Here is a 23,546-nt window from a genome sequence, read left to right as displayed (position 1 = left end):
CGCGCCGTCTGTTGGACGCTGCCTGCATTATCCCCCAAGAAGGCAAGTGGATCCGAGCTCGACCTGTCAGCTCCGGCATCCCACCAGCTCCTGGGTCACCTGTCGCTGCCCTCCATCCAGAGCACTGAACTCAGGTGAGTCAGATGTCTGAAGAGGTGAACCCTGCTGGTACAGGAAAGAGGGAGAAGACTGCAGGAGCAGATAAGTATGAAGCTGCATCCTCTGTGCCCCCCTCCCTCTCTCCCTTCCCTCCTATGCTTGAGACCTATGGGCCATCTGGGTGAATGGGGATTTGGGTGACTCATTCTGTCTGGGGTGCTCCTGACACCGAGGGAATCTGGAGGCATTTTATTAAGAGCATGCGCCATAGTCCCCCCGGTCTGGCTTTCTCTTTATGCGGCACGTCTGATTAGAGCGGTGCCAGTGCGGCGCCGCTCCCTATAACACAGCGGCACACACCAGCGGCGGTTTCCCGCTTTCTGAGCTCCTCTGCCTCCCCCTGCATGAGCGGCCATACCTTTTTATTAACCCCCGCAACGCCACGTTCGGCATCGGGGGTCTTTTCATCAGTAGCCCTGGGACTGGAGCGCGTGCTTTTTTCGCGCCTCTGTGACGCATCTAGGGGGCGGAGCCTAGCGCTTCGCTCCGGCTCCCTCCTCTGTCTACTGTGAGCTCTCCTCTTGCCGGGCGGCTGCTCTCCTGCTCCCTGCTCCTCTCTGGTGATTCCTGTGCTGTGCCTAGGTGGTAGGATTGTCAGCTTCTAGCTGCAGCTATATATCCTCTTTGGTTGCCATCATGCCAAAACCTAAGTCTGTTAAGACCTCTTCTCAGACCCCAATAGGGTCCCTGTATAGAGTGTCTTCTCCCACTTTCGGTCACTGGTACCTGTGCCTCCTGCCCTGCCCCTGGACAGAGTCACCCTTCTCCCCCTTCTCCCCCTTCTCTTGCCCAGACTAGCCCCCCTCCGGTCACTGTGGAGTCCGCGGTTCCCGCTTGGGCATCCGCCATGTCCAGTGCGGCCGCTGATTTGGCCCTATTCGCCAAGGCAGCCACGTCCTTTATGGAGCTTATGGCAGTTGTCAGGTCTGAAGGGGAATTGTCAGACTCGGAAGAGGTCACGGAACGGGACCTTCTGCCTAAGCTCTCCACTATGGTGGCTGACTTAGTAGCGGCTGTCAGGGACACCTTTAACCTCCAAGGGGATTCTCCTCCTTCCACTAGGAGGGAGTTCGCCCTTTTTCCTCCCAAGAAACCGGAGGCTGCTGCCTTTCCGGTCCATGAGGAATTTTCCGCGGTCGTATCCAAGGCCTGGGACCGTCCTAATCAAAAGTTCTCTGCCACCAAACGCATGGATACTCTCTATCCTTTTCCGGCGGACAGCGTGGAGAAATGGTCTTCTCCCCCCTAAGGTGGATCCCCCAGTGGCCAGGTTAGCCAAAAACACGGCCCTCCCGGTCCTGGACGGCTCCTCTCTGCAGGACGCTGTGGACAGACGCCTAGATTCTCTAGCCAAATCCATTTTCTCACTGGCAGGCAAGTCCCTGCGACCTGCCTTTGCCTCGGCATGGGTGGCCAGAGCTCTCTCAATGTGGTTGCAGCGCCACCGAGACCTGGCGGAGCAGGATGCGTCTGCTGACACACTGGATTTGGTCCTCCAGATGTCTCAGGCTTCCAAATTCCTCTGTGAGGCCTCCATGGACATTGGTTCCCTCTTTGCCCGCATTTCAGCCCTCTCGGTCATTCAGTGCAGGGAGGTCTGGCTGAAGGTATGGGACGCCGACGCTTCCTCCAAGCGTTCCCTTGCTAACCTCCCCTTTGAGGGTTCCAGACTTTTTGGGCTCAAATGGATGAGTTCATCTCAGCCGCTACTGGTGGCAAGAGCATTCATCTTCCCCAGCCCAGGTCTAAGTGCCCCTTTCGGCCTAGGACTTCCGGTTCTCGGTACCAGTCCTTTCGCCGCTTCTCTTCTAACAGGACGTCGCCTGCTTCCTCCGCTGGGGGGGTCACAGGACTCCCGAAAGAAGCCCTCCTTCAAGCCCCAGACTTCCTGGCGCCTGAGGACACAGTCGGTCCGCCCTGCGGCTCCCAAGCAGTCCTCCACATGAAGGGGAGCCCCCACCCCTCGTGGTGGGGGGCCGCCTGCTCTCTTACCAGCAGGTTTGGAGGGCTCATGTTTAGGACGCATGGGCTCTAGAGATTGTAACGTCTGGTTACAGGATAGAGTTTGCGTCCAGACCGCCGGAACGTTTTTTCCCTTCTCACGTTCCGGGGGATCCGATCAGAGCCTCGGACCTCTTAACGGCAGTTTCCTCCCTTCTGGACCGGGGGGTTATTACCCCAGTTCCCCCAGAGGAACAGGGCACGGGTTTCTATTCAAACCTGTTCGTGGTCCCAAAGAAGGAGGGGTCGGTGCGTCCGATCCTGGACCTGAAACTGCTCAACAAGTCTCTACAGGTGCGGAGGTTTCGAATGGAATCCCTCCGCTCCGTTATTGTTTCTATTCTTCCAGGGGAGTTCCTCGCGTCCGTGGACATCCAGGACGCTTATCTGCATGTTCCAATCGCAGAATCTCACCAACGATTCCTGCGCTTCGCCATTGGTGGTCGTCACTATCAGTTTGTCGCCCTTCCTTTCGGGTTGGCAACCGCCCCTCGGGTCTTTACCAAGATACTTGCACCGATCATGGCGCTTCTTCGTACCAGGGGCATTCCTTTGCTGTCCTATCTGGACGATATACTGATAAAAGCCCCCTCGCTTCCGCAGGCCGAGGACAGCGTCTGGATCACTGTTCAGACTCTGGAGCAGTTCGGCTGGATAATCAATTTCCCAAAGTCCTCTCTCCTTCCATGGGATGATTTTGGACACCTTGGCCGCCAGAGTGTTCCTGCCAGTCTCCAAGTCCTCCCAGACAACAGAGGGTGGTGTCGCATCTGCTGCGCTCCCAGTTCCTCTCCATACGGGAATGCATGCGGGTCCTTTCGAGGCCATTCCATATGCCCAGTTCCACACTCGCTTGTTGCAACAGGAGATCCTTTTTCTCTGGAACAAGACCTCTTGGGGTCTAGACGATCGCATCCGCTTGTCTCAGCGGGTTCGGACAGTTCTCCCTTGGTGGCTGTCTCCGATGAACCTGAGGTCGGGGAGATCCTTTCTCCCGTTCTCCTGGACGGTCGTCACCACCGATGCCAGCCTCCTGGGTTGGGGCGGCGTTCTCCAGTCTCGCACGGTTCAGGGGATTTGGTCGGCGGCAGAGTCTCGCCTTCCGATCAACATTCTGGAACCTGTGGTCCTAAAGTGGTAATGATCTTGTAGAAGGCTTTCACAGTAAAATATTTTTTTTTGCTGATGACACTAAACTGTGTAAAGTAATTAACACTGAAGAGGACAGTATACTGCTACAGATGGATCTGGATAGATTAGAGGCTTGGGTAGAGAAGTGGCAGATGAGGTTTAACACTGGCAAATATAAGGTTATGCACATGGGAAAGAATAATGCAAGTCACCCGTACATACTAAATGGTAAAACACTGGGTAACACTGACATGGAAAAGGACCTAGGAATGTTGGTGAACAGCAAACTAAGCAGTAAAACCCAGTGTCAGGCAGCTGCTGCTAAGGCCAATAAGATAATGGGTTGCATCAAAAGGGGCATAGATGCCCGTGATGAGAACATAGTCCTACCACTTTACAAATCACTAGTCAGACCACACATGGAGTACTGTGTACAGTTCTGGGCTCCTGTGAAACAAGGCAGACATAGCAGAGCTGGAGAGGGTCCAGAGGAGGGCAACTAAAGTAATAACTGGAATGGGGGGGGACTACAGTACCCTGAAAGATTATCTGAATCAGGGTTATTCATGTTACAAAAAAGATGACTAAGGAGATCTAATAACTACCGGTATGTATAAATATATCAGGGGTCTATCCCATCAACTATTTACCCCCAGGACTGTGACGAGAGGACATCCTCTGCGGCTGGAGGAAAGAAGGTTTATACACATAGAAGAGGATTCTTTGTGTGAGGAGGTGGTGATGGTGAGTTCACTAAAAGAGTTCAAGAGGGGCCTGGATGTATTTCTGGAGTGTAATAATATTACAGGCTATAGCTACTGGAGTGGGGGTTCATTGATCTAGGGAATTATTCTGATTGGAGTCTGGAAGGATTCCCCCCCTTAACCACCTCCGGACCGCCTAACGCAGGATCGCGTTCCGGAGGTGGCAGCCCTGCGCACAGTCACGCATATACGCGTCATCTCGCGAGACGCGAGATTTCCTGTGAACGCGCGCACACAGGCGCGCGCGCTCACAGGAACGGAAGGTAAGAGAGTTGATCTCCAGCCTGCCAGCGGCGATCGTTCGCTGGCAGGCTGGAGATGTGTTTTTTTTAACCCCTAACAGGTATATTAGACGCTGTTTTGATAACAGCGTCTAATATACCTGCTACCTGGTCCTCTGGTGGTCCCCTTTGTTTGGATCGACCACCAGAGGACACAGGTAGCTCAGTAAAGTAGCACCAAGCACCACTACACTACACTACACCCCCCCCCCGTCACTTATTAACCCCTTATTAGCCCCTGATCACCCCTAATCACCCCTGATCACCCCATATAGACTCCCTGATCACCCCCCTGTCATTGATTACCCCCCTGTCATTGATCAACCCCCTGTAAAGCTCCATTCAGACGTCCGCATGATTTTTACGGATCCACTGATAGATGGATCGGATCCGCAAAACGCATCCGGACGTCTGAATGAAGCCTTACAGGGGCGTGATCAATGACTGTGGTGATCACCCCATATAGACTCCCTGATCACCCCCCTGTCATTGATTACCCGCCTGTCATTGATTACCCCCCTGTAAAGCTCCATTCAGACGTCCGCATGATTTTTACGGATCCACTGATAGATGGATCGGATCCGCAAAACGCATCCGGACGTCTGAATGAAGCCTTACAGGGGCATGATCAATGACTGTGGTGATCACCCCATATAGACTCCCTGATCACCCCCCTGTAAAGCTCCATTCAGATGTCCGCATGATTTTTACGGATGCACTGATACATGGATCGGATCCGCAAAACGCATCCGGTCGTCTGAATGAAGCCTTACAGGGGCATGATCAATGACTGTGGTGATCACCCCCCTGTCATTGATTACCCCCCTGTAAAGCTCCATTCAGATGTCCGCATGATTTTTACGGATGCACTGATAGATGGATCGGATCCGCAAAACGCATCCGGACGTCTGAATGAAGCCTTACAGGGGCATGATCAATGACTGTGGTGATCACCCCATATAGACTCCCTGATCACCCCCCTGTCATTGATTACCCCCCTGTCATTGATTACCCCCCTGTAAAGCTCCATTCAGACGTCCGCATGATTTTTACGGATGCACTGATAGATGGATCGGATCCGCAAAACGCATCCGGACGTCTGAATGAAGCCTTACAGGGGCGTGATCAATGACTGTGGTGATCACCCCATATAGACTCCCTGATCACCCCCCTGTCATTGATTACCCCCCTGTAAAGCTCCATTCAGACGTCCGCATGATTTTTACGGATGCACTGATAGATGGATCGGATCCGCAAAACGCATCCGGACGTCTGAATGAAGCCTTACAGGGGCGTGATCAATGACTGTGGTGATCACCCCATATAGACTCCCTGATCACCCCCCTGTCATTGATTACCCCCCTGTCATTGATTACCCCCCTGTAAAGCTCCATTCAGATGTCCGCATGATTTTTACGGATGCACTGATAGATGGATCGGATCCGCAAAACGCATCCGGACGTCTGAATGAAGCCTTACACGGGCGTGATCAATGACTGTGGTTATCACCCCATATAGACTCCCTGATCACCCCCCTGTCATTGATCACCCCCCTGTCATTGATCACCCCCCTGTCATTGATCAACCCCCCTGTCATTGATCAACCCCCCTGTCATTTATCACCCCTCTGTAAGGCTCCATTCAGATATTTTTTTGGCCCAAGTTAGCGGAATTTTTTTTTTTTTTTTCTTACAAAGTCTCATATTCCACTAACTTGTGTCAAAAAATAAAATCTCACATGAACTCACCATACCCCTCACGGAATCCAAATGCGTAAAATTTTTTAGACATTTATATTCCAGACTTCTTCTCACGCTTTAGGGCCCCTAGAATGCCAGGGCAGTATAAATACCCCACATGTGACCCCATTTCGGAAAGAAGACACCCCCAGGTATTCCGTGAGGGGCATATTGAGTCCATGAAAGATTGAAATTTTTGTCCCAAGTTAGCGGAACGGGAGACTTTGTGAGAAAAAAATAAAAAATATCAATTTCCGCTAACTTGTGCCAAAAAAAAAAAATTTCTATGAACTCGCCATGCCCCTCATTGAATACCTTGGGGTGTCTTCTTTCCAAAATGGGGTCACATGTGGGGTATTTATACTGCCCTGGCATTCTAGGGGCCCCAAAGCGTGAGAAGAAGTCTGGTATCCAAATGTCTAAAAATGCCCTCCTAAAAGGAATTTGGGCACCTTTGCCCACCTAGGCTGCAAAAAAGTGTCACACATGTGGTATCTCCGTATTCAGGAGACGTTGGGGAATGTGTTTTGGGGTGTCATTTTACATATACCCATGCTGGGTGAGAGAAATATCTTGGTCAAATGCCAACTTTGTATAAAAAAATGGGAAAAGTTGTCTTTTGCCAAGATATTTCTCTCACCCAGCAAGGGTATATGTAAAATGACACCCCAAAACACATTCCCCAACTTCTCCTGAATACGGCGATACCACATGTGTGACACTTTTTTGCAGCCTAGGTGGGCAAAGGGGCCCATATTCCAAAGAGCACCTTTAGGATTTCACAGGTCATTTACCTACTTACCACACATTAGGGCCCCTGGAAAATGCCAGGGCAGTATAACTACCCCACAAGTGACCCCATTTTGGAAAGAAAACACCCCAAGGTATTCCGTGAGGGGCATGGCGAGTTCCTAGAATTTTTTATTTTTTGTCACAAGTTAGTGGAAAATGCTTATTTTTTTTTTTTTTTTTTTTTTTCATACAAAGTCTCATATTCCACTAACTTGTGACAAAAAATAAAAAGTTCCATGAACTCACTATGCCCATCAGCGAATACCTTGGGGTCTCTTCTTTCCAAAATGGGGTCACTTGTGGGGTAGTTATACTGCCCTGGCATTCTAGGGGCCCAAATGTGTGGTAAGGAGTTTGAAATCAAATTCTGTAAAAAATGACCTTTGAAATCCGAAAGGTGCTCTTTTGAATATGGGCCCCTTTGCCCACCTAGGCTGCAAAAAAGTGTCACACATCTGGTATCTCCGTAATCGGGAGAAGTTGGGGAATGTGTTTTGGGGTGTCATTTTACATATACCCATGCTGGGTGAGAGAAATATCTTGGCAAAAGACAACTTTTCCCATTTTTTTATACAAAGTTGGCATTTGACCAAGATATTTATCTCACCCAGCATGGGTATATGTAAAAAGACACCCCAAAACACATTCCTCAACTTCTCCTGAGTACGGAGATACCAGATGTGTGACACTTTTTTGCAGCCTAGGGGGGCAAAGGGGCCCACATTCCAAAGAGCAACCTTTCGGATTTCACAGGTCATTTACCTACTTACCACACATTTGGGCCCCTAGAATGCCAGGGCAGTATAACTACCCCACAAGTGACCCCATTTTGGAAAGAAGAGACCCCAAGGTATTCGCTGATGGGCATAGTGAGTTCATGGAAGTTTTTATTTTTTGTCACAAGTTTGTGGAATATGAGACTTTGTATGAAAAAAAAAAAAAAAAAAAAAATCATCATTTTCCACTAACTTGTGACAAAAAAAAAAAAATTCTAGGAACTCGCCATGCCCCTCACGGAATACCTTGGGGTGTCTTCTTTCCAAAATGGGGTCACTTGTGGGGTAGTTATACTGCCCTGGTATTCTAGGGGCCCAAATGTGTGGTAAGGAGTTTGAAATCAAATTCAGGAAAAAATGAGGAGTGAAATCCGAAAGGTGCTCTTTGGAATATGGGCCCCTTTGCCCACCTAGGCTGCAAAAAAGCGTCACACATCTGGTATCCCCGTACTCAGGAGAAGTTGAGGAATGTGTTTTGGGGTGTCTTTTTACATATACCCATACTGGGTGAGATAAATATCTTGGTCAAATGACAACTTTGTATAAAAAAATGGGAAAAGTTGTCTTTTGCCAAGATATTTCTCTCACCCAGCATGGGTATATATAAAATGACACCCCAAAACACATTCCCCACCTTCTCCTGAGTACGGAGATACCAGATGTGTGACACTTTTTTGCAGCCTAGGTGGGCAAAGGGGCCCATATTCCAAAGAGCACCTTTCGGATTTCACAGGTCATTTTTTACTGAATTTGATTTCATACTCCTTACCACACATTTGGGCCCCTAGAATGCCAGGGCAGTATAACTACCCCACAAGTGACCCCATTTTGGAAAGAAGAGACCCCAAGGTATTCGCTGATGGGCATAGTGAGTTCATAGAACTTTTTATTTTTTGTCACAAGTTAGTGGAATATGAGACTTTGTAAGAAAAAAAAAAAAAAAAAAAAAAATCATCATTTTCCGCTAACTTGTGACAAAAAATAAAAAGTTCTATGAACTCACTATGCCCATCAGCGAATACCTTAGGGTGTGTACTTTCAGAAATGGGGTCATTTGTGGGGTGTTTGTACTGTCTGGGCATTGTAGAACCTCAGGAAACATGACAGGTGCTCAGAAAGTCAGAGCGGCTTCAAAAAGCGGAAATTCACATTTTTGTACCATAGTTTGTAAACGCTATAACTTTTACCCAAACCATTTTTTTTTACCCAAACATTTTTTTTTTATCAAAGACATGTAGAACTATAAATTTAGAGCAAAATTTCTATATGGATCTCGTTTTTTTTGCAAAATTTTACAACTGAAAGTGAAAAATGTCATTTTTTTGCAAAAAAATCGTTAAATTTCGATTAATAACAAAAAAAGTAAAAATGTCAGCAGCAATGAAATACCACCAAATGAAAGCTCTATTAGTGAGAAGAAAAGGAGGTAAAATTCATTTGGGTGGTAAGTTGCATGACCGAGCAATAAACGGTGAAAGTAGTGTAGGTCAGAAGTGTAAAAAGTGGCCTGGTCTTTCAGGGTGTTTAAGCACTGGGGGCTGAGGTGGTTAAAGGGGTTATCCCACTTAGCAGTTTCATACTTACCTGCTGCCACCGCGCGTTCACTTCCTGGATTCTGGCTGGGGGCGGGCTTCATCTTGATTGAAGTCTTCTCCCGGCCGGGCCGCGCGCTGGACTGAACGCGCACGCTGCCGCGCATGCGCAATGTGACTTATTTGTGGGCAGTATAGTACAGAGCCGGCGTGCGCGTTCGCAGCTCTGTACTATTCTGGCCGGGAAGAAGTCACCGTCGCGCGTGCGCGTTCAGGACAGCGAGTGGCCCGGCCGGGAGAAAAGAAGAAGTCTTCTGGGCAAGCGCGACCATCGGGATTTTGCGGAAGAGCGGTGGTCGTAACCAGGGGAGACCGAGTCACAACAATAAGGTAAGTGGGGATGAATTTTCTCCTAATCGGTGGGAATTTGTTAATAAAGTATATTTACAAAAATGATCACTGTCAAATCATTAACAGATTTAACAGTGATCATTATGATGGGATAACCCCTTTAAGTTGGGAAAAATGGCTTCTACCTCAGTTTTTTTTTTGTTTTTTTTTCCTTTGGATCAACTTGCAGCATAATAGGTCGAACTGGATGGAAAGATGTCCTTTTTTTTTTTTTTTTCGGCCTTATAAACTGTTACCCATTGAAGTGAATGGTTCCACATACGGTCGGCAAAAAAAAAAAATAGAAACGCATGTGGAAAGAAAATACGTTTGTGCGCATGAGCCCTAATAGTGAGCACTCACTAGTATTCACTTTATAAGACACTGCCAAATAGTTGTACAGTCTTTCGCATATACTTCCCTCCCTTCTTGATCCACTCCTGGCTCAAAGGACTCTACACCTCAGTCTTCGGGCTCATGCACCCGACTGTATGCCCTCCGAGACATACGGTCCGTGAGCAGGCCATATGTCCCGAAGCGGCATACATCGTGCAAACGGGAGCGCGCAGCATCATAGGTTACGATGATACTGTGCGGATCGGGCCGCCCGCGGGGCTATTGTCCTGCACTCATGTGTCTCGGAGGGCATACGGTCGTGTGCATGCAGATGGATTTCTGTTATAGCATTAAATACGGAGACTGCACAGTTCGAATGATTTATTACTGATCATAATTTTTTGCAGTAGGTCAGTAAAAGCTGGAGCGCCATGGCCCCAGGTTCTAGTGTTTGTCACCCAGTTTGACACAAACCAACGTCGCTGTATGTTGAGCTTGTAATTTCCAGATAGGAATGTATAGCATTGTGATTAAGGGCTGCCTCATAGAGGAATATTTGCATGTTTCTTCCATGGATTCACTTGATGCTTGCTTGCGAGAACTTCCAGGTCACGACAAAGGCGCCTTCGAGTAGTAGATGGCTGAATGATGTCATCGACAAATCCTGGAGAGGAAAAGATATATTTCCTGATTATATAAAAAACTTTAAAAAATAATAATAAAGTCCATGTCCCCTCTTAGTTTACTATCAAAACCAGAAGTGGCTGCTGCCAGTACCCCTCTGTATATGGCATCCAAATAAAACAATGGGGGTTGAGGTAAAACATACTGGGAAAGATTTACTAATCAAATTGCACAATTTGTACCAAATTTGCATTTGTGCTTTGCAACAGACAAGGGCATGGCTTTAATATGGCATCATGTGCTAATGTTTTGGAGTAAACTATACCAACAAATAGGTGGTATTGATGAACTTAAATCTGGCGCAGCTACAGACTGTCAGGTCTATCACCCAATGAGAAATCTTAAGTTTACACGGTCTTGCTTTTTAGACACTATTAGTAATTGTGGGCCACTGCATTGTCCCTAGTGCAGGCCTTAGTGTGAGATTATACATAGATTTCCAGAATCCATGTGGAAATTCTATAGCAAGGTACAGCACAATGCTAATGAATGAGGTTAAACCCCAGATTTTCAAATCTGCAGCGTGCCGTTCAGTTTCATTGAAGATTTCGTTCATTGCGATGCAACAAGTGAAATTTACAGCTCATCCTGCAACACAAGTAGATTTACTGCCAGAAACAATACTCAGTGTGAACTCGCCCTTAGGGAGCTGGTGCATGGACATGGTTTTACCATTATTTTAGCAGTGGCTGCTTTCTGCTCCTTGATATGGACTGGAGCCTTCAATACTATTTATTCTGGTCATACACTAAAAACTAGCACATCTATTATGCCATGCCTCTCCTAACAGGCATACACAGAAAGCAGACCTTGGGAGTAGAGTTGAGCGGACACCTGGATGTTCGAGTTCGTCCAAACTTGAAAAAAAAAGTTCGGGTTCGGAACCCGAACTTGACCCCGAACCCCCATTGAAGTCAATGGGGACCCGAACTTTTGGGCACTAAAATAGTCCTGGAAAGGGCTAGAGGGCTGCAAAACAGTGCTCCAGCCTAAAAAAAATACCTAGTAGCCATTGGCTCCTGAACTGAAAAATTTAGGAGCCAAATCAAATTTTTAGTCGCCAAATCGAAACTGAATCAAAATTTTGGTATCGTGACAACGGTACGCTGATCAGATCGGCGTAGGGTTGTTTTGAAACCAAAATTTTGATTCGCTTTCGTCACCATAAAAAAGTAATGCGATACTCAATACCGCGCAAAAAAAAACAAAACAAAAAAAAAGCCGCGTGCATTTTGCATTTTATGAAACATTCGGCCCATAATAGAACCGTCCTATGCTATTTTTTGGGGTGACAAGGTGACTAAAAAATGGCGAATGCTCACCGCATAGGAGATATTTTTGAATAATTTAATAGTTTGGACAGCGCTATGTAATATGTTTATTTATTTATTGTTTATATATTTTATATGTAAAATTGGGAAAGGGGGGATTTAAACTTAATATTTTAGGGTACTTTCACACTAGCGTTATTCTTTTCCGGCATAGAGTTCCGTCCTGGGGGCTCAATACCGGAAAAGAACCGATCAGTGTTATCCCCATGCATTCTGAATGGAGAGTAATCCGTTCAGGATGCATCAGGATGTCTTCAGTTCAGTCATTTTGACTGATCAGGCAAAAGATAAAACCGCAGCATGCTACGGTTTTATATCCGGCGAAAAAAAAAATGAAGATTTGCCTGAATGCCGGATCCAGCATTTTTCCCCATAGGAATGTATTAGTGCCGGATCCGGCATTCAAAATACCGGAATGCACCCGCACTAAATCCGGACCCATTCACTTCTATGGGGCTGTGCACATGAGCGGTGATTTTCACACATCACTTGTGCGTTGCGTGAAAATTGCAGCAAGCTCTGTTGTGCGTTTTTCACACAACACAGGCCCCATAGAAGTTAATGGGGCTGTGTGAAAATTGCAAGCAAGTGCGGATGCGGCGCGATTTTCACGCATGGTTCCTAGGATGAAATTCTATTCACTGTATTATTTTCCCTTATAACAACATGGTTATAAGGGAAAATAATAGCATTCTGAATACAGACTGCATGGTAGAAGGTCAATATAATAAACATTGGTGGCGCAGTGCGCCCCCCATCACCCCAGTATAATAAACATTGGTGGCGCAGTGCGCCCCCCATCACCCCAGTATAATAAACATCGGTGGCGCAGTGCGCCCCCCCATCACCCCAATATAATAAACATTGGTGGCGCAGTGCGCCCCCCCTCAAAATAATAAACATTGGTGGCGCAGTGGGCAGTGCCAATGAGGGTTAAAAAATAAAAAAATAATTTACTCAACCCTAACCCGCCTCCTGTATTTGTATAAGAAACGTTGGTGGCACAGTGCGCCCCCCCCCCCCCCCCAGTATAATAAACGTTGGTGGCTCAGTGCGCCCCCCCCCCCCCCCCAGTATAATAAACATTGGTGGCTCAGTGGGAAGTGCCAATGAGGGTTAAAAATAATAAAAGAAAATTAACTCACCTCCTCCAGTTGATCGCATAGCTGCCGGTCTCCTGTACTTACTTCTTTCTTCAGGACCTGTGGTGACGTCACTGTGCTCATCACATGATCCATTACCATGGTGATGAACTCAGTGACGTCACCACAGGTCCTGAAGAAAGAAGTAAGTACAGGAGACCGGCAGTTACGGATCAACTGGAGGAGGTGAGTTAATTTTCTTTTATTATTTTTAACCCTCATTGGCACTTCCCACTGAGCCACCAATGTTTATTATACTGGGGGGGGGGGCCGCACTGTGCCACCAACGTTTCTTATACAAATACAGGAGGCGGGTGCCGGAATCAAATAGCCGGCACCCGACCTTTGTGACAGGGGCCTGCGATCAGCTACAATTAACCCCTCAGGTACCGCACCTGAAGGGTTAACTCAACTGCAGCTGATCGCAGCTCCCTGTCACAGAGGTCGGGTGTCGGCTATTTGATTCCAGCACCCGCCTCCTGTATTTGTAATACAGGTCAGTTTTCTTCATTGGTGGCGCAGTGGCCACAGCCCCTCCTCCTCCTCCTGCCTCTTCTTATTGGCGGCGGCAGCAGCAGCACAGGGGGGAGGGAGAGACTCCTCCTGTGCTGCTGAGAACGATCATCAGCTCCTGTGCCCGCCGCTGTATTGGGCAGAGCTGCGGCGGCGGGTCTAGTCGCAAATGGCGACAAGACTAAAAAGTCTTGTCGCCATTTGTAAATTCTAAGTCGCATTGGCGACCATTTTGGTCGCCATCTGGAGCCCTGCAAAAGGCATCAAAATGTGCTTAAGAGCATGACAACTGTTCTGCAAACAAATGTGGAGAGGGAAATGACTTAAAATAACAAAATACAGAAAAATAAAAAATAATCTGGATCTAGGAGGTTGAGGAGGCGGTGGAAGCGGCGGTGAAGGAGGAATAGGTAGCCAACACCGATTTGTGTTATTTTTTTTAATTGGGGTATCCCCCAAAATATTGGGACATATAACAAAATAAAACAAAGAATAAGTGCACGAGTACAAGAATGGATGGTTGAGGCTGGTATAAATGTCTATTCTGCACAAGGTACGGACAAGTCCTGTGGGATCCATGCCTGGTTCATTTTAATAAACGTAAGCTTGTCCACATTGGCTGCGGCCTGTGATAATGCTCTCTGCCGTGCTAAACACACGTTCACACTATACACTGGCTGCAGGGCAGGTCAGCACCTCCAAGGCTGACAAAGCTTTTCCACATTTGTGCCATGCTAACCCTGCCTTCTCAGGTGCTGGCGGTGCCCCAGCTGCATTGGCGATCTCTTCCTCCTCCTCTGCCTTCGCCTTGTGCCTCCACTGTGCCCCCGCTGTCAGGTGGGAATGCTATCATCAGCGTGCGCTTGTAGTCGCGCATCTTCCGATCAGTAACAGATGTTTTCACTAAATTTAGTTCCCTGTCAGCAATGCAGAGCAGGGGCTCATTCACAGCAAAAGGGGATTCATGTCACCCAGCAATAGAACAGAGGATTTTGAGAGATTTAGGCCCCTGTCACCCAGGCACAGCAGGGTTTGTATACGCCAAAAATTGTAAAATGTCACCCGACAATTAAAAATAAGAATTCTTTCAATTTAGGGCACTAAAATTGGCACTTTTTTGCATTAAAATGTCTCTAAAATAGTCCTTGAAAAGGTTAGAGTGATGTAAAAGGCAGTAAAATGTGCTTAAGAACATGGCAACTGCTCTGCAAACAAATTTGGATAGAGAAATAACTTAAAATAAAATAACTAAAAATGACAAATTATTAACCTTCAACTCAGAAGGAGGTGGATATGGAGTCGGAGGTTGAGGAGGCGGTGAATGTGGTGTTGTAGGTGGAGGCAGCAATGGATGCGGATGAGGAGGTAGCCAACAATGTTTTTTTATTCCTTTTTATTGGGGTAGGTAGCCCCCAAAATATTGGGACAAATAAAAAAAAAAAGAAAACAAAGAATCATTGCACTTGACTTGAGTACAAGAATGTATGTTTGATGGTGGTATAAATGTCTATTCTGCACAAGGTACAGACAAGTCTTGTGGGATCCAAGCCTCGCTCATTTTAATGAACGTGAGCTTGTCCACATTGGCTGTGGACAGGCGGCTGCGTCTGTCTGTAATGACTGCTTCTGCCGTGCTAAACACACGTTCAGATAATACACTGGCTGCAGGGCAGGCCAGCACCTCCAAGGCGTAAAGGGCAAGCTCAGGCCATGTGCCCAATTAGGAGACCCAGAAGTTCAAGGGGGCAGACCCGTCATTCAGTACGTGTAGGCGTGTGCACACATACTGCTCCACCATGTTGGTGAAATGCTGCCTCCTGCTAAGACGTTCCATATCAGCGGTTAGTGCTGGTTGTTGTGGCGTGCTGACAAAGCTTTTCCACATTTCAGCCATGCTAACCCTGCCTTCTGAGGTGCTGGCGGGGCCCCAGCTTCGTTGGCGACCTCGTCCTCTGCCTTGTGCTTCCACTGTGCCCCCGCTGTCAGGTGGGAATGCCACCAGCAGCGAGTCTACCAGCGTGCGCTTGTACTCGCACATCTTACGATCAGGCTCCAGTGACGGAATTAAGGACGGTACATTGTCCTTGTAACAGGGATCCAGCAGCGTGGCCACCCAGTAATCAGCACAAGTTAGAATGTGGGCAACTCGGCGGTCGTTGCGGAGACACTGCAGCATGCTCATGTGTGCCATGCTGCCCAGAGGCAACGAAAAGCTGTCCTCTGTATCCCCCCATCCACGCACCAGTGATGGCCATGAGCTGGTCTGGGTGCCACCCTGCTGTGAACTCTGTTCCTCCTCCTGCATCTCCTCATCCTCCACCTCCTCCAGAACTGTGCCCTGGCTGGACAATTGTGTACCTTGGGTTTGTGGGTGCAGGAACCCACCCTCGGAGACACTTGGGAATGACTGGCTGGAAACCCTACGAAATGATCCCTCTGCCTCCTGTGCCACATCCTCTTCCATCATCGCCAGGAGCGTTTTTTTCAAGGAGGCATAGAAGTGGGATAGTAACGCTGAGAACAGCGTTATCGGCACTGGCCATGTTGGTGGAGTACTCGAAACAGCGCAACAAGGAACACAGGTCTCGCATGGAGGCCCAGTCATTGGTGGTGAAGTGTTTCTGTTCCGCAGAGCGACTCACCTGTGCGTGCTGCAGCTGAAACTCCACTATCGCCTGCTGCTGCTCGCACAGTCTGGCCAGCATGTGCAAGGTGGAGTTCCACCTTGTGGGCACTTCGCATATGAGGCGGTGAGCGGGATGGCCAAAGTTACGCTGCAGCGCTGACAGGCGAGCAGCAGGGTGAGAACGCCGAAAGCGCGCACAGACGGCCCGCACTTCATGCAGCAGCTCTGACATAGGGTAATTTTTAAGGAATCTCTGCACCACCAAATTCAGCACATGCGGCAGGCAAGGGATGTGCATCAAACCGGCTAGTCCCAGAGCTGCTACGAGATTTCGCCCATTATCGCACACCACCAGGCCGGGCTTCAGGCTGACTGGCACAAACCACTCATCGGTCTGTTGTTCAAGGCCCATCCACAGCTCCTGCGCGGTGTGGGGTTTGTCCCCCAAACAGATCAGTTTTAAAACTGCCTGCTGTCGTTGGTGGTGAAGGTGTTACGCTGACCGGATGAGGAGCTGGTAGAGGATGAGGAAGCAGAGTAGGAGGAGGAAGCAACAGGAGGCAAACTGAAGCGCCCTGCAATCCTCGGTGGTGAAAGGCCCAGCCGCCACTGCATTTACCCAGTGTGCTGTTATGGAGATCTAACGGCCCTGACCGTGCTTACTGATCCACGTATCCGTAGTCAGGTGCACCTTGCCACAGATGGCGTTGCGCAGTGCACACCTGATTTTGTCCCCTACTTGATTGTGAAAGGATGGCTCGCTTTGAAAAGTAGTGGTGGCTGGGCACGACATACTGTGGGACAGCCACCGCCATAAGGCCTTTAAAACTATCCATCTCCACCAGAAGGAATGACAGCATTTCAAAGGCAAGTAATTTAGAAATGCTGGCATTCAGGGCTAGGGATCGCGGGTGGGTAGGGGGGTACTTCCTCTTCCTCTCCAGCGTTTGGGATATGGAGAGCTGAATGCTTCCGTGGGACATTGTGGAGATGCTTGGTGACCCAGGTGTTGGTGTTGCTGGCAGATCCTCTGTTTGCGTGGTGCCAGGTGGCACTGTCACTCCAGAGGTGGATGAAGAGGCTGCGACTGCAGCAGAAGAGGAAGCAGGAGGAGCCAGAGACCTTTCTTGGTTTTTGAGGTGTCTACTCCACTGCAGCTCGTGCTTTGCACTTAAATGCCTGGTCATGCAGGTTGTGCTCAGGTTGAGAACGTTTATGCCTCGCTTCAGGCTCTGATTGCACAGCATGTAAACTACTCATGTCTTGTCATGAGCACATTGTCTGAAGAACTGCCACGCCAGGGAACTCCTTGGAGCTGGCTTTGGTGTGCTCGGTCCCTTGCTGCAGTGGGCAGTAGGAGGCGTACTGGCTAGAGGACGGCCGCTCCGCTTTACACCCTGCTCTCTCTTCTGCTGTGCTGGTGGCTCTGTGCGACCACTGCCTCTTCCTCTGAATCGGTCACTCGCATGACCTTGATTCCATGTGAGGTCGAGGACTTCATCGTCCTCCACATCATCTTCCACCCAGTCTTCACCCCTGACTTCCTTGTCGGTCTGCACACTTTCGAAAGCCCCAGCAGTTGGCACCTGTGTTTCGTCATCATCCGAGACATGCTGCAATGGTCCTCCCATGTACTAATCTTGAAAAATAAGTGGTTGGGCATTTGTGCACTCAATCTCTTCCACTTCTGGGGCAGGGCTAGGTGGATGGCCCTGGGAAACACTGCTAACAGAGTCATCAAAAAGCAGAAGAGACTGCTGCATGACTTGGGGCTCAGACTGCTTGGCTGATTTGCAAGGGGGTGAGGTGAAAGACTGATGGACATCGGCTGCAGGTGCCAACTGTGGTCTTTCAGCATGAGACTGGGTGGGAGACAATGTGAAGGAACTGGATCCACTGTCAGCAACCCAATCTACTATCGCCTGTACTTGTTCAGGCCTCACCATTCGTAGAGCAGCATTAGGCCCGACCAAATACCGCTGCAGGTTTTGTCGCCTACTCACACCTGAGGAAGGGGTTTCACTTGTGCGTGTAGCTGGCACAGATCGACCACGTCCTCTCCCTGCAACAGGAGCTCCACCAGCAGCACCACGCCCTGGGCCACGTCCCTTATTTGACGCTCTCCTCATATTTTTTATTTATTTAGGATCTTGCCCTAAATGGGTGTTTAATTAATAGTAGAATAGAACGACAGTATGTAAAGGGTGTATCTCACACGGCCTGAAGCAGACTAGGCCTCAATAAAAGATTTTTTTTGCCCAAAAAGGCTGCATTTCAAATGCCTAATTCAAACCCCTGTATGTAGAGGTAGTATCTCAGAGGGCCTGAACCTCTGTAGGCCTGCAGTAAATATATCTTTGCACAAAATGGCTGTATTTCAAATGCCTAATTCAAACCCCTGTATGTAGAGGGGGTATCTCACAGGGCCTGAACCAGTGTAGGCCTGAATTCAATATTGGTGCACCAAATGGCGGTATTTAAAATCTCTGAATCTAACCCAAATGTATTAAGGGTGTATCTCACAATGACATCTGCATCAAAGGCTGCCAACAACATTTTTTGTGCCCAAATGAGTGTTTGTTTAAAAACTGAATATGACAGCAGTATATAAGCCTGTAATTTCACACGTGCTGATGCTGCAAGGCCTGAAAATAGTGTTTTTTTTGTCAAAAAAGAGTGTTTTTCAAACCCCAGAAAATGATGGGTGTATTTCTACCTTAAATTGCACACTGACTAAGGCCTCATGCACACGACCGTATGTGTTTTGCGGTCCGCAAATTGCAGATCCGCCAAAAAAAACTGATGACGTTCTGTATGGCATCCATTTTTTTTGCGGATCCGTTTTTTTTTGCGGATCCATTGTAATAATGCCCATCCTTGTCTGCAAACTAGAAAAAAATAGGACATGCACTATTTTTTTTGTGGAGCAATGGAATGGACATACTGATGTGCTGTCCGCGTTTTTTGTGGACCCATTGAAATGAATGGGTCCGCATCCTAACCGCAAAAAAACAGAACGGACACGGAAACAAAATACGGTCGTGTGCATGAGGCCTAATACAGATGTTGTAGTTTGCCCCCAGAAAAAGGTCATTTGCAATGTCCCAAAAGCTCAGATGCAGTGAAGGTGCACTGAGCATGCATAAAATGGCTGCCCCCGCCACCCACCTAACTAACAGAATTCTAAAAGTTAGTATTTTTTGGTCAATGAGCTCAGGGCAGGGTAAAACGATAGTGCCCTGCACCCACACAACTATTTGTCTGTAGATCGCCGAGTTAGATTCTCTCCTATGCTCTCCCTGAAATCACAAGTCCAGCAGCATCCTCTCGCTACACTTGTACAGCGCTACGTGATCCAAGCTTATATAGAGCCTGGGTCACATGCTGCTCTGGCCAATCACAGCCATGCCATTAGTAGGCATGGCTGTGATGGCCTCTTGGGGCAAGTAGTATGACGCTTGTTTATTGGCTGCTGTGCAGCCTTTCAAAGCGGCGAAACACCGAACCCGAACTTTTACGGAAATGTTCGGGTCCGGGGTCCCAAAATCCTAAAGTTCGGGTTCGCTCAACCCTACTTGGGAGCCTTTATTAATTCTCCAGCTGGCATGTAAAACTCTCAGGAGTGAAGTGTGTGACAGAGTAGATGCCACTGTCACTATTGACTGCAGCATCTAAGGGATTAAATGACCCTGATCAGTGTTTTCCTGATACAGGCCATTAAAGCAGTAGCCAAGCTATCGTAGGACCCCTGCAATGCTTAGCCAACAAAAAAAAAAAAAAAGAGCCTAGCCTGAGTTCCCTTGCTGCCCATTGTAAAGAGGCATATTAGTGACCACTAAGGGGTGAAGATGTGCATTGCATGAACTATGCACAGTTTCTATTTTCAAACCTTTGACCCAGATTTACTGATGTACAGTTGCAAGAAAAAGTATGTGAACCCTTTGAAATTAATTTCTGCACGAATTGGTCATAAAATGTGATCTGATCTTCATCTAAGTCACAACAATAGACAATCACAGTCTGCTTAAACTAATAACACACAAAGAATTAAATGTTACCATGTTTTTATTGAACACACTATGTAAACATTCACAGTGCAGGTGGAAAAAGTATGTGAACCCCTAGAGTAATGACATCTCTAAGAGCTAATTGGAGTGAGGTGTCAGCCAACTGGAGTCCAATCAATGAGATGAGATTGGAGGTGTTGGTTACAGCTGCCCTGCCCTATAAAAAACACACACACCAGTTCTGGGTTTGCTTTTCACAAGAAGCATTGCCTGATGTGAATGATGCCTCACACAAAAGAGCTCTCAGAAGACCTACGATTAAGAATTGTTGACTTGCATAAAGCTGGAAAGGGTTATAAAAGTATCTCCAAAAGCCTTGCTGTTCATCAGTCCACGGTAAGACAAATTGTCTATAAATGGAGAAAGTTCAGCACTGCTGCTACTCTCCCTAGGAGTGGCCGTCCTGTAAAGATGACTGCAAGAGCACAGCGCAGACTGCTCAATGAGGTGAATAAGAATCCTAGAGTGTCACGTAAAGACTTACAAAAGTCTCTGGCACATGCTAACATCCCTGTTAGCGAATCTACGATACGTAAAACACTAAACAAGAATGGATTTCATGGGGGGGTACCACAGAGGAAGCCACTGCTGTCCAAAAAAAACATTGCTGCATGTTTACAGTTTGCACAAGAGCACCTGGATGTTCCACAGCAGTACTGGCAAAATATTCTGTGGACAGATGAAACCAAAGTTGAGTTGTTTGGAAGAAACACACAACACTATGTGTGGAGAAAAAGAGGCACAGCACACCAACATCAAAACCTCATCCCAACTGTGAAGTATGGTGGTGGGAGCATCGTGGTTTGGGGCTGCTTTGCTGTGTCAGGGCCTGGACGGATTGCTATCATCGAAGGAAAAATGAATTCCCTAGTTTATCAAGACATTTTGCAGGAGAACTTAAAGCCATCTGTCCACCAGCTGAAGTTCAGCAGAAGATGGGTGTTGCAACAGGACAACGACCCAAAGCATAGAAGTAAATCAACAACAGAATGGCTTAAACAGAAGAAAATACACCTTCTGGAGTGGCCCAGTCAGAGTCCTGACCTCAACCCGATTGAGATGCTATGGCATGACCTCAAGAAAGCGATTCACACCAGACATCCCAAGAGTATTGCTGAACTGAAACATTTCTGTAAAGAGGAATGGTCAAGAATTACTCCTGACCGTTGTGCATGTCTGATCTGCATCTACAGGAAACGTTTGGTTGAAGTTATTGCTGCCAAAGGAGGTTCAACCAGTTATTAAATCCAAGGGTTCACATACTTTTTCCACCTGCACTGTGAATGTTTACATGGTGTGTTCAATAAAAACATGGTAACATTTAATTCTTTGTGTGTTATTAGTTTAAGCAGACTGTGATTGTCTATTGTTGTGACTTAGATTAAGATCAGATCACATTTTATGACCAATTTGTGCAGAAATCCATATAATTTCAAAGGGTTCACATACTTTTTCTTGCAACTGTATCTTCATCCGGAAAAAAGTGGCACAAAATGGTGTGTCTACGGTTTCTAGACCTTTTCCTCAACATGCTCGAAAAGCGGTGGGATGTAATGAGAAGGAGGCTTTAGGATTAGTTTCATGAAGAAAAAGCTGTTGCCCACATCCCAGTAGAAGAGTACAGCACTGCTATACAGAAAGTCTTCCTGCACAAGACACCCGGGTGGTTTACCTTTGCATCTATCATGTGCCTCCATACCTACCCTGTGAACTTGACAAATTTAAGATTACACAATCTGCTTCTCAAAACGGCAAGGAATCTTTAAACAGGAAGGTTTAAAGGGGTTTACCTGACTCAGACAACTGATGACCTATCCTTAGAATATCAGATTGGTGGGAGTCCATCTTCCAGCCCTAAGGACAGGCCATCAATTGCTCCGTTCCAGACAACCCCTTGAAGAGTCTTACCTCGAACTGCTGCAGGGAAAGGGTTAGCAAACTTATCCACGTACTCGGCCTCTGCTTCAGCCTGATTCTGCTTTCCTCTAAATATGATTTGAACAGCTCCCTGCAAGACACATGACAATGGTTTTATACTTCACATTCACTCATTTCTGCTGTCATTCAAAGATTACATTAACGTTCTTTTTTTAATATTACATTTTCCATACTGATCACTAGATTAAGACACCGGTTGCTGATTATATCATTAGATTTATCATAAAAATTCTGTTAGATCCGGTCCTACCTTAGCTCCCATGACAGCAACTTCTGCTGTAGGCCAGGCATAGTTAACATCACCGCGAAGATGCTTTGAGCTCATAACATCATACGCACCACCATAAGCCTGAAATCACACAAGTAGTGGTTAGCGCAGCACTGGTTTGAGGACTGACGAGGGCCATCCACCCACTGGACGCCTCAGCATACAAACAGCAGAGACTTAAAAGGAATAATTGACACATTTTACTGAATCTTTTCTCACTAAACTATATAAAAAAAAAATCTGCTCAGCTCTATAAAATGCTGCTTGCAGTAGTCACTCGATAGTTAAAAATCATTCAGTATCGTTACAAAAAGTCTGTGTAGCCAAAGCCTAAAATTCCGTTTTTTGGGCTTCAAATTGTGTATCAGAAAATCTGATTGTGTATGGGCAACCCTAGGGTATGTTCAAAATCAGATCCTAAAATTTGTACAGAAAATGTATCCAATCCACTTCCCACTGATTTCAATGAGAAAACCACATGGTAATTTACAGTGTTTATATTTTTTCCCCCCGCCCTCTTAGTTTTAAAAACCATGGCGCAGAAAATAAAAGTGACATGTTCATTCTTGATATGGGTTATGCTCCAAATCCAAATTTCCCATTGAAATAGGCAGAATCTAAAGAAAAAATATACATATATAAAAACCGAACATATCCTTAGCCTTAATTGACATGTCTGTAATTAACAGGGTCTACCCAGCGATGCGATATAATGGAAAGATTTACACCCGATTTGTGTTTTTGGCTCGGTCACTGATGCAAAATACTGACGTGTGAATTAGGCTAGGGCTACACAACTACATTTGATGCGCGACATTCATTGTAATGATGGTCAATGGGGTCGCACTGTGACATGCTGCAACGCAAAAGTGGATCCAACTTGGATTTCTGTGCAACACAATTGACTATCATTATGACACGCCGCAGTGTTGTAACCTTTTTGTCGCACGACAAATGTCGTTGTGTAGCCGTACCCTTAGGCCTCTTTCACACGGGCGTCCTGTGTGCATTGCGGGAAAACCGCACGAGTAGGCACGCAATTGCAGTCAGTTTTGACTGCGATTGCGTTCCGATGT

General features: G+C 47.2%; 1 protein-coding gene and 1 long non-coding RNA gene across 2 annotated transcripts in view; both read right to left on the bottom strand.

Moving 5' to 3' along the window:
• LOC120997527 overlaps positions 1–23,546 on the bottom strand; it is a 1,081,373-nt gene that overhangs the window by 162,292 nt on the left and 895,535 nt on the right. The window lies entirely within an intron of this gene.
• The window catches only part of PCCB (propionyl-CoA carboxylase subunit beta), a 41,295-nt gene continuing 28,014 nt past the window's right edge, over positions 10,266–23,546 (bottom strand). The window contains exons 13-15 of the mRNA XM_040427607.1: positions 22,453–22,551; positions 22,173–22,272; positions 10,266–10,565 (exon numbers count right to left, since the gene is read on the bottom strand). Coding sequence (XP_040283541.1) covers positions 10,444–10,565; positions 22,173–22,272; positions 22,453–22,551 — 321 coding nt within the window. The 3' untranslated portion in view covers positions 10,266–10,443. The remainder of the gene's footprint in view (positions 10,566–22,172; positions 22,273–22,452; positions 22,552–23,546) is intronic.

Source organism: Bufo bufo, chromosome 4 (assembly GCF_905171765.1).
Source record: "Bufo bufo chromosome 4, aBufBuf1.1, whole genome shotgun sequence".
NCBI classification, from domain to species: domain Eukaryota; kingdom Metazoa; phylum Chordata; class Amphibia; order Anura; family Bufonidae; genus Bufo; species Bufo bufo.
This window is presented reverse-complemented; position numbering and strand designations above follow the sequence as displayed.